Here is an 11606-nt window from a genome sequence, read left to right on the forward strand (position 1 = left end):
CAGCTGTGCATGTCATTGCTTCTTGTCTGCTGCTATACTTCTGTGTCGTGTTGAATTTTTGTCCAATCAGGGCTGTTTGTGCCTACCAATGGTGCCCGTTTTATCCGAATCAGATCAAGTGTCCAGGCTCTAGAACCCTCCCCAACTGGAGCAGTATAAATTTTGGTGGTCAGTCTGACTCTGTCCTTTTTTTATCTTGCTTTTTCTTCGGGGTGTTAAGGCTGTGCGAGGCTTTGGTAAGTTCCAAACATGCCCTTTTAATGAACTTTTGCATGTAAGCAATTGATGCGTCTTGGCAAATTGTATCTTGAACCAGAGCACCTGCTGCAATTCAGTGTTTTTTTTTCTTCATTGAAGTGGTGGTTAGGCGTTCAAAGCGAGGGTGGGAAAGGATTTCCTTGCTATCTTCGGTCATATTTGACGTGTTCTCGCCCTGACATTGAGACGTGCGAGCTGTCAGGTTTACAGCAGTCCTTTTAAACAACATGGCCGGCGTGTACGAGCTCCAGCGGCTCAACATGGAGGCTCTGAGGGAGGAGGAGGCGGCAGCCGGACTGAGTCACCGTTAGCTCTGATCACTTAATCCTACGTAGAAAGGGACATTAAAGAACGAGAACCTGTTTACTTAAGTCTTGTATCTATGCTTAAAGCAAAATTTCACTGTTAAGACTAGTGTTGGAACATTCGAGCTATTTAGGTAGATATTTAGGCGAGAGCTTAGCAGTTAGCATAAAAGTGACGTTTTATTTTCGTCAAACGCGGCTCGTGTGTGTTGAACGCTTTCTGTTTATCATTGACGTTGTTAATGAAGTCGAGTCATTCAGTAATATGATGTATAATATCCCGTGTTTCTCCACAGTAAACCGCCAACATGGGTAAAGAAAAAACCCACATTAACATCGTGGTGATCGGTCACGTCGACTCCGGGAAATCCACCACCACCGGCCATCTGATCTACAAATGCGGCGGAATCGACAAGAGAACCATTGAGAAATTTGAGAAGGAAGCAGCTGAGGTGCGAATGCACGCAGACATTCGGTGGTGCTATGAATAAACCGTGAATACATGGGATAGGCGTATGAAGCTTGTCTTTTTATGGGTGTGCCTTATGAGCATCTATGGGTAGTAACGTGGTGTAGTTACAGCGCCCCCTAATGTTCTGATATAGTCACTGAGAAATGTCAGACGTCAGGTTTATTGGCCAAGTGTGTTGACACACAGGGAATTTGGTTCCAGCTGTTTGTGACTCTCAAAAGTGCAGACATAAATAACACTATATTATACATTTAGCTTGGACAAGACAATACAGACTATACAAGACAATAGACATAACACTATACATTTCGCCTAGACTAGACAAAAAACAATACAGACATAACACTATATATGTTTAGCTTGGACTAGACAAAACAAGACAGACACAAATAACACTATACTATACATTTAGCTTGGATGTAAATGAGACGTATACGGATGATGTATTGACTGACGTGATTGCATGGGGAAAGACACTGTTCCTGTGTCTGAGTTTTAGTAAACAAAGTTCTGTAGCACCTGCCAGAAGGGAGGAGCTGAAAGAGGTTGTGTCCAGGGTGTGAAGGGTCAGTAGGGATTTTTCCTGCCCGATTTCTGGTTCTTGTATCGTACAAGTCCTGGGGGGTGGGCAGGGGGGCACCAATTATTTTTTCTGCTGTTTTTACTGTGCGTTGCAGTCTGTTCCTGTCCTGTTTTGTTGCTGCTCAAACATGTTTACCTTCTGTTCTATGTTTATGTTCTGTAAAGCTGCTTTGAGACAAAGCCCATTGTAAAAATACAAATAAACTTGAATTGAATTGAATAACCAGATGGTGATGGATGTGCACAGGACAGATTCAATGACAGCAGTGTAGAACTGCATCAACAGCTCCTGTGACAGACCATTACATCATCGTGTTTTATTATTATTAGTTACACAGTGAATGGTTTCATTTTTAGTAGTTGCACAGTGTATTGTTAACATTAATTAATCTTTTTTTATCCTTATTGTTGGAACACATTCCCTTTAACCATTGATATGGGAAAAAAAATTCTAACATTTTTAAATTGCATTGTATGATAAAAAAATATCACATACTCTACAACTAGATGGGCAAGGGATCCTTCAAGTATGCCTGGGTGTTGGACAAACTGAAGGCTGAGCGTGAGCGTGGTATCACCATTGATATTTCTCTTTGGAAGTTTGAGACCAGCAAGTACTACATCACCATCATTGATGCCCCTGGACACAGAGATTTTATCAAGAACATGATCACTGGTACCTCACAGGCATGTGCCATTTGAACTACTAAAGAATCCATACAGTGAATAATAGAATATTTTATTTGTCTATATTAGTCATATAGAACCTGCAAGGGAGTGAATATCTCCTTTTTTGTTTTGATTTTCTTTGTAACAGGCTGATTGTGCCGTGCTGATTGTTGCTGCCGGTGTGGGTGAGTTTGAGGCTGGTATCTCTAAGAACGGTCAGACCCGCGAGCACGCCCTCCTGGCCTTCACCCTGGGAGTGAAGCAGCTTATTGTTGGAATCAACAAGATGGACTCCACCGAACCCCCATACAGCCAGGCTCGCTTTGAGGAGATCACCAAAGAAGTCAGCGCTTACATCAAGAAGATTGGCTACAACCCTGCTGCCGTTGCTTTCGTCCCCATTTCTGGCTGGCACGGAGACAACATGCTGGAGCCCAGCACGAACGTGAGAACATGATACATCTATATTAATAACCATACAGCTCGTAATCTATACATAGCAATAGAACAGACATAAATATTCCGAAGGATAATCTAAACTTGTTCAACATGCATAGAATTGTTTTAATTACAATTATTGCTGATTTGTTTTTACTAATTCTTATAGTAAACTATTAGAAACAACAAATGAAAATGTAATATTAAAAAAAAAAAATCTGCCCTCTGTAGATGGCATGGTTCAAGGGATGGAAGATTGAGCGCAAAGAAGGTGCTGCCAATGGAACAACTCTGTTGGAGGCCTTGGACTCCATCCTGCCTCCTTCCCGCCCCACTGACAAGCCTCTCCGTCTTCCCCTGCAGGACGTCTACAAAATTGGAGGTAAAAATCGATCTGTGTTTTTATTCTTATCAAATTATTTGCTTTATCAATTAACATTAAATAATTGTCAATTGTATATCTGATGTATTAAAAGATACATAGTTAATTAATACATAAGTAATATATAAATATTGTTTGTATATATTAATCAGATGATTTTTTTTTCCTCTCTCAGGTATTGGAACTGTACCTGTGGGCCGTGTTGAAACTGGTATGCTCAAGCCTGGCATGGTTGTGACCTTTGCCCCTGTTAATGTGACCACTGAGGTCAAGTCTGTTGAGATGCACCACGAGTCTTTGGCTGAGGCTTTGCCTGGTGACAACGTTGGCTTCAATGTGAAGAACGTATCAGTGAAAGATATCCGTCGTGGTAACGTTGCTGGAGACAGTAAGAACGACCCACCCCAGCAGGCTGGCAACTTCACTGCTCAGGTTGGACATGATCAAATATGTTACCATATGAGTATCCTACTAGCCAAAAATTTAGACTATGAATATTTTTTATAATTGCCTTAAATCATTTTTAAAAAGGCTTGTTGATTTTAGTGGTAAAGATTATTGTAAAAAATAATGAAGCAATGGCCCAGAGTATATTTCATATTATCTGGCATGGTTTTCTGTTCAGAAATGAAAATTCAAAGAAATCTGTCGCTTACAGTATAAAATCAGCATAGTGAAATGTTTCACATCATTATTATTTAACAAATAATTTATTTTAATATATTGAATAATGTCAATACTGTGAATTTTATAAAGTCTATACCCTTTTATGTCTTTACACTTTCAGGTCATTATCCTGAACCACCCTGGTCAGATCTCTCAGGGCTATGCTCCTGTGCTGGACTGCCACACTGCTCACATTGCCTGCAAATTTGCAGAGCTCAAGGAGAAGATTGACCGTCGTTCTGGCAAGAAGCTTGAGGATAACCCTAAGAACCTGAAGTCTGGAGATGCTGCCATTATCGTCATGGTCCCTGGAAAACCCATGTGTGTGGAGAGCTTCTCCCAGTACCCACCATTGGGTAAGTAGACTAAATGAGGATGCTTTTTATACACAAATTTTTTTACTCCAAACCATTTTTACTCATTTGAAGCACATGTTTCAGGTCGTTTTGCTGTGCGCGATATGAGGCAGACCGTTGCCGTTGGCGTAATCAAAGCTGTTGACAAGAAAGCTTCTACTGCTGGCAAGGTGACCAAGTCTGCTCAGAAGGCTGCCAAGAGCAAATGAACCCCTCCATCTGACACCCAAGGCATGTGTAGAGGGTCCCATCTTGCAATGTCTCATTGTCTCCTGAACTTGCTTCTTAAGGACTGGTTAATGCTTATAAAAACCCATCGCAAAAGCTTCCGCAGGAAAGAAGATTATCTTTTTCAATGCACCTTAGGAGAAAATTATGAAAATAAAAAATATTATTAATAAGAAATTTTCTGTTTAGAGTTTCTGCTTGTGTCAAAGTATCACATTTTAAAGTATTGAACTGAATATGTTCCGAACATATTTTAGACTTTACTCTATAATTTATACTCTATAATTTATGAGAATAGAAATTTGCTAATGGCTTCCTACCGGCAACACCATTTAAAATAATTTAGTCATGCAATTACCTTTAATCAGTAATATAACTAAGAGTGTAAGCTTATATATGGTTATTAAATAAATTAAGGAAAAATAAGAGTATTAATTAGTATTAAGAGTATTAAGTAGTAATAAGAGGAATATTATATTATAATATATTATAATGTATAATATAAGCTTATTAGAAAAAAAAAAGGTTTCCTAACAACATTCCCTGAAGAGCTTCACAGAATCATTTCCAGTACACCTGCTAGAATTTGTATAGGGCTGGGCTTGCCAGTAAAACAACCCTCGAATTGAAACACTAGTTAAAACAAAAGTTAAAATGCTAATTTAAAATTTCATTAAATGATGTTCCCCATAAATAAAGTTAAATGGGAATACCTGACCAAATTTTATTTTCCAGCCCTGTGGCTATTGAAGGCTGTACAATGGAACATTTGTGAAGAAGAATCACTGAAAGAATCCACTCTAGTCTGACAAAGTTCAGAAAACACGTTTTGACGTGTGTTTGGGATCAAAGGTGTTAAGTGTGTGATAAATAATTTCCAGCTTCCTGTCTCAAGAATTTTGTAACCGCATGATTTTAAAATAAAAGATTCGGGAAGTAAGTGGCATTTAAAGAAAAAAGAAACTGAAACTGTAGAGCTTCATTACGCAATCCTCCTCCTATTTAGCATCTCTTTCTTCCGCTCTGCCAGCATAAAAAGCGTATTTCCAAGACAGATTGAAAGATTGAAGAGCTGTAATTGCAGCAACAAAGTCACGCTTCAGACTAGCAAATATCTTTTTGTGCACGGCTGTGTTTGTGGGAAAGCTCAAACTCTCGACCAAAAAGTATTTTGCTTCAGTCTAGGATCTCATGTAAGTCTGTATTCATTCTTCATTCATTCATAATTTTACACTTTGTGATCGCTTTATTATAGGGCTCTGTTTGGGTGAAGAGCTGATTATAGATATGGGACATCAAAAATTTGACATTTTAGGTAGCAATATTCTGGATTAATAAAATTTTGTCCTACAGCTCAATGTTACTTTAAATGTACATTATCAAAAAGCAATTTTTGAATTAATTAAATTTTTGAATAAACTGTGGATGCAATTAGTACCTTATTATATTGTAAGATCAAGTAGCATTTTGCTAATTCATATTAAGCCATTGCATTATATAACTAATAATTCATTATTCCAAAGATTGTTTTTATTGTAATTTGTAAATTGTAAATTGTCATTTTAAATTGTGTATTAAGACCACTCTGCGACTATGTAGGCTTTTCAAATCAAATGCAAATTTTATTTGTCACATACACAGACATGCAGTGAAATGCTTTTAAGTTTTTGCATATCCCAGGTTATTATGAGCCTGGGGCCACAGTAGCAGGTGAGGTTAAGGGCGTTGCTCAAAGACCCAAAGTCGATGCCTCAGCGACCTTCTGATCAGTAACCCGAAACCTTAACCACTGAACCATTACGTCCCCAATAAGTTCATTTTTCTAATTGTACTCTTTAAAACATTTTTCAAAAATTTTCTCCTTAAATACAAGGTGCACTAAATGGTCAAAAAAGAGGACACCCCTCTTAAAGATTGCTTTCAAGGTGTTTCAGTAACCTTTTGACAAAATATGTTGCTGTAAATGGGATTAATAAAATCAATCAAATAGCCATGCAATCCTTCCAGAGTTGATGTTAAAATAGACAAAGCAATAGAATGGGTTGTACTGAAGAGCTTAGCGACTTTAATGTGCCACCTTTGCCACCAGTCTGTTCCTGAAGTTGATGTTACAATAATTTTATTTTGCTGCAAAATAAAATTAGAAGGCCAAAAAAAAAAAAATGAAAAGGCCAAATCGTGTATTAGCTCTCCCTTTAGTTGTGTGTGTGTGTGTGGGGGGGGGGGGTGTTTGGGTGGGTGTCTTCATGCACCCTCTATGATTACTGAAGATGTATCCCTTTGAATTATCATCTCAGCAAGGCCACATTCCATTTTCAGTTCTTATCGAGCACATCCACACATACTCCCCTAAAGTTACAATAACAGTTGAAATAAGGGCCTCTTGTTCTTCTTTCTCCCTAGTCTTTCACACAGAATACTGTAAAAGCACATAACATTATTTAAAAACACTCATGATATTTAAAATTTCCACTAAAACCTTATAGAGATGATCTCGTAACATCATTGTAAGAAATCGATGTATATATAAAAGATTGAGTGTCATTTATTTTGTTGCATTGGCTAATACAAGATTCCTAGAAGTGTTCTTCGGTAATATAATAAGATATTTCTCAGTAGTGAGGACTCACTGTAACCAATGGCTTCATTTCCTAACGCTGTCATTCAAATTCACCAGCTTTAACTGATCATACAATATGGTTGGCGGAAAACCTCTGAAGAATGTAAGAAACGACAACAAGGAAATCTTAGACCTACCTGTAATATCTGAAAATATCAGTCATGCTATTCAGAAGAAGCTACCCAACCCTAAAGGTAAGAATATGAAAAAAACTGTTTTGATTATAACACAAGGAAATGACATATTATATAATTGAATTGAGGTGAATTAGCTATGGTGTATAGGTTGATTAGACTACTTGTGTCTAATGTACAGCACCATTTTAAATCATTTTCATGAGTGCGATTACCTTTCATCAGGAAAATCAGAGAAAAGCAAAATGTGTAATATAATCCTATTCGAGTTTAAAAAACTGTATGTAGACAAAGTAAATTAAAATGGTGATAGAAAATCTTGAACTTGATGGAATATTTTTTTTCTAGGATTTCGTTCTCTGTGAAATGGTATTTATTATTTGTTGCCTGTCTACATAGTTATGTTTACTAATTCATCAGCATGTCTGTTTGATTGAGCACATTCTAGTTGAAGTGTTAGCATTAGTTATACTAGTTATATTAGTTATAGTAACATTTTGCTTAAACCTCAAGAAATAGATAAATAAGTACTTGTGATAATGTAAGTAAGATAAAGGTAAATTTGAACATAGAAATATGTTATTTCATTGGAAAAATGTTTGGATCACTCTAGTTAGGCACTTGTAGTACATGACATACTGTATCTGTGACTTAATACTAACAGCGTCTAAGATCATCTATAAGACATGCTTACTTACAGTCTTACATTAACTGGTTTACCAAACTGCCTTAAATAAAACACGTTTAGCATCTAACTCGAATCTGAGATTAATAAATCTTTAAGTAGATAGATTTACATATTAAATGGGACAATTTCCTACCTCTTGATCTTTATTGTCATTTAGGTGACCATGGAGTAAATGGTAATGTCAAGGAGGTCTCTGATGAACTTGATCGCTGGATCAGACAGCGAGGCCGAGACTTACGCCTGCGCCAGGCTGACCGACAGCAAGCAGTTAAACTGGTCAATAATCTGAGAAAAGATTTAGTGAAGTTCCTGAAGGACAATGATGAGCAACCATTTTTCAGGACTGTTTCTGTTCTCAATAGTGGAAGCTACTATGAGTTAGTGAAGGTGAACAAAAAAAAACAACAAAAAAACATTTTCAACATGATTAAGACTGTGTTCTGTCTGAAGTGTTAGCAGACAGAAAATTATATTCTTATTTTAATATGTTTTTATTAAAATATATTATACTGTTATTCATATTATTTGTGTTGTATTACATTTATTGGAAAATAAAACTCTGATTTGTATAGTCGAAGAGAGATGGACATTTCTGAGTAGCAAAAATCAGGCACAGAGACTGACCCTGGATTTTCTGTCTGAGGAGTTAATAAGACATTTTAGGTCATTTAAGTCATTATAGGAGGATAGTTTACCATAAGCACTATGTTATTATTTCTGAGTGTTTTGTAGGTGCACTGTCAGAGATTTCTGTTAAATATTAAGCCCTGTAAGCATGGATAAGCTCTGTAAGCATGGATTAATAAACTGGACAGTTGAAAATCATGGTTGGTTTAAAATGTTTTATTTAAGTACAGTACATAATAGTTAACCTTTTCTTTCTATAACTTGTTGTTGTTGTTGTTTTGTTTTTAGATTATCAAACCCAATGAGTTTGACATCATGCTGAAACTTACAACACCCCGAATTGTGTGGAACAGTTTAGAGAAATATAATGGACTTTTCTATACAATTTCCCTCTCCCGACCTCCACGTGGTGAAATACGGGCATTCCTTTTAGAAGATGGACTCACTATCTCAGCCTCCAAAATAATGAATGAAATGCACAATTTGGTTAAGAAATTCATCCAAACACATACAGGTAAAATCTTTTCATTGCTTTTATTCCTTATTGCTATTTCTATTCTAGAAATTAAATTCCCAAGCCCACACAAAGGACAATAGAAACTATATTATACAAATATAGACAGACTGACACATTGTGCATTTTGACATGAGATGCAATGACATCTCTCAACAAATGCAGTTTAGGTCCACAGCACTGTCGCTCACTATTCTCATCATTCAAGTGAACTCTAGAGATTGTTGTGTGTAAAAATTCTTTTAGATCAACAGTTATAAAAAAAATACTAAAGCCAGCTCATCTGGGACCAACATGCCACAGACAAAATCATTGAGATCAATTACCTCTTTTTTTATCCAAGTGGTTGATGTGAACGTTACCTCAAGCTGCTTGCCTATATCTATGATTTTATGCATTGCACCGCTGCCACACAATGGGTTGATTAGATAATTGCATGAATATACCGTTCCTAAAGTGCTCCATTGGTGTACTTTTGTACTGCATGTAAACATGTATTACATATCTGATGGCAATGACAATCATTACTTCTATGTGAAATGTATTTATTTGGCAATTCCATTTCCATGTAGAGGTAAAATTCTAAACTTCAGCTTTTTGGTTATGTTTCAGTGCCTCCTGAGGAAGGTCGTTGGGAAGTGTGCAGGAAAAAGGTCAGTTCTCCAGCTGTGACCTTGGTTCTCCTGAATGAAATTGACGGGGCAGAAATCCTGTCTGTGGATATTGTTCCCGCCCTTGAAGTGCCACAAGGCTGGCCACAAGCTGCTCGAGCTGGCCCAGATGTGGACAACTGGCTTGGGAAGAACACTCGACGTAAAATTATTGGAAAGCCTGTTTACTTTGTCCCAAAGAGACCCAAAACACGAAACCTCACTGATGTTGAAAAAGGTTCTAAACATGAGACATATTTTAATGAAGAATTTTGCCAATTAAAAGTTTCTGAATACCCTGGGTTAACATTTCAGTTTTACTAAAAAATGGATCAAGTTCATGTACTCATGTAAAATTTCAAAATAAGTAAGCACTTATTAAGAGTCCCATTAGAATATGCAGGTGGAAATCAGTTCTAAAATACAAAGATTTAGTTATTTCTTTCTTGAAATACCTCATTTTATTTCTTTCATTTTTCATTATTTAATTACCAGTAGTGGGCAAAGTGTTATCAGTTCAAATAAAAAAAAATCACATAAAAAATTCAAAAACCTTTGATTGGCAGTGAATATACAGTAAGTCCATTACAGAAACTGCTAACATAATCTGTATTTTAATTTGCAGAAAGCTGGAGAATATCCTTCTCTCATATTGAAAAAGAGATGATCAGGTTCCATGGCAACAAAAAGACGTGCTGTGAAAGTAAAAAAAACGAATGCTGCCGGTATGAATAAGCATGTGATATCATTTTGCACAGTTTTTACTTGTAGTTCATTCTTTTCTTTTTTATGTATTGTTAATGGTCACTGTCATTTATTAGAAAACTGTGTCTGCGGCTCCTCAAGTGCCTGTTTGAGGGACTGAAGCACACCTACCCCAAAGAGCTTGATTCTTTATGTTCCTACCATGGGAAAACTGCCTTCTTTTTCAACCTCTGTGAGAGGCCTGAAGACACACTGTGGACTCCTGGCCAGCTCTCAGTCTGTTTTATGAAACTGTTTTGGGACTTTGAGAATGCTGTAAAGAATGCCTCACTTCCCCACTTCTTTGTTCCAAACCACAATCTGTTTTCTCCATCCAGTTTCCCCAAGCGTTCTCTTCAGTTTTTGGGAAATGCTTTGCAGGAGCAAATGGAGTTAGGGTTTCCTCTTTTGCAGGTCCCAGCACTGTGCTACAGTCCTGCCCTTCAAAAGGAACCTGAACAAATTTCTCCAGAATCAATCACATTCACCTTAAAAAAGTGTGACACTGTGGCATGTGTAAGCGACTCTTTTAGACATAAATATATTAAGCTGATGGTGCCTTGTGCTTTTATATTTTTTGCCATTGTATGTGCACTGTATGCAAAACCCTAACAACTATGACTGTTTTCTGGAGATAACATCCCAATATCGTGTTTAAAATACACTTCTAAAACACTTGTAAAATAATTTATATTGCATAATTTAATGGACACTATGTTTTAATGAATAAAAAACTTTCATGGTCATTTCAAATATTTTAGAAATTTTAAAATTAGACCAGTAAAGTGGAGCTGTGTTCGGTGTTGTCACCTCACAACTTTATTGTTTGCGATTCCTCCTGAGCAGAGTCCACTTTCTGTACATGCTATCCCCGTGTTCATATAGGCTGCCTCTCAATGTGTGTGAATGGATCGGTGTCCCATCCTCCCGGTCCTGCCTCATGCCAGTTTTAGGTTCCGGCTCCACCGTGTCCCTGGCCAGAATAATGTGGTCACAGAAAATAAATTACATTTATTTTGAGGATTATAGTCTGAAGAAGTGAAATTGTTTATCTATCAATGTAAGTTCTGCTTTATATTCATTTATTGTAACAATTCTAATCAACCAAATTATTTACTGTACATTTACTACGAATCAATATGCATTGTTTATGTAATAATAATGATACAATCCCTTACAATGTTTATAAATATATGACATATATAAATACAATGTTTACAAATGGGGGGTGTGGTAGCCTAGTGGTCAAGATGCCGGACTACTAATCGGAAGG

General features: G+C 36.9%; 2 protein-coding genes across 2 annotated transcripts; both read left to right on the forward strand.

Annotated features, from left to right (window-relative positions):
* Positions 1-81: 81 nt before the first annotated feature.
* LOC113661386 (elongation factor 1-alpha-like) lies at positions 82-4533 on the forward strand. The gene is made up of 8 exons (XM_027175545.2): positions 82-236; positions 860-1015; positions 2125-2304; positions 2435-2731; positions 2956-3106; positions 3282-3538; positions 3894-4128; positions 4213-4533. The coding sequence occupies exons 2-8, from the start codon at positions 872-874 to the stop codon at positions 4335-4337; spliced, it is 1389 nt and encodes a 462-aa protein (XP_027031346.1). The 5' UTR covers positions 82-236; positions 860-871; the 3' UTR covers positions 4338-4533.
* Positions 4534-4858: 325 nt separating this feature from the next.
* On the forward strand, positions 4859-11606 carry LOC113661383 (cyclic GMP-AMP synthase). The gene is made up of 7 exons (XM_027175543.2): positions 4859-5549; positions 7034-7170; positions 7956-8185; positions 8714-8939; positions 9552-9827; positions 10215-10314; positions 10411-11606. Exons 2-7 carry the CDS (start codon positions 7053-7055, stop codon positions 10943-10945), a joined length of 1485 nt encoding a protein of 494 aa, XP_027031344.1. The 5' UTR covers positions 4859-5549; positions 7034-7052; the 3' UTR covers positions 10946-11606.

Source organism: Tachysurus fulvidraco, chromosome 24 (assembly GCF_022655615.1).
Source record: "Tachysurus fulvidraco isolate hzauxx_2018 chromosome 24, HZAU_PFXX_2.0, whole genome shotgun sequence".
Taxonomy (NCBI): Eukaryota; Metazoa; Chordata; class Actinopteri; order Siluriformes; family Bagridae; genus Tachysurus; species Tachysurus fulvidraco.

Excerpts from the sequence above, each read along its gene's own strand:
- LOC113661386 (XM_027175545.2), top strand. The coding sequence starts at position 872 with ATGGGTAAAGAAAAAACCCACATTAACATCGTGGTGATCGGTCACGTC. Across the intron at positions 3,107-3,281 it reads GGACGTCTACAAAATTGGAG|GTATTGGAACTGTACCTGTG; the intron begins GTAAAAATCGAT and ends TTCCTCTCTCAG. Across the intron at positions 3,539-3,893 it reads CTGGCAACTTCACTGCTCAG|GTCATTATCCTGAACCACCC; the intron begins GTTGGACATGAT and ends TTACACTTTCAG.
- LOC113661383 (XM_027175543.2), top strand. The coding sequence starts at position 7,053 with ATGGTTGGCGGAAAACCTCTGAAGAATGTAAGAAACGACAACAAGGAA. Across the intron at positions 8,940-9,551 it reads ATTCATCCAAACACATACAG|TGCCTCCTGAGGAAGGTCGT; the intron begins GTAAAATCTTTT and ends GTTATGTTTCAG. Across the intron at positions 10,315-10,410 it reads AAAAAAAACGAATGCTGCCG|AAAACTGTGTCTGCGGCTCC; the intron begins GTATGAATAAGC and ends GTCATTTATTAG.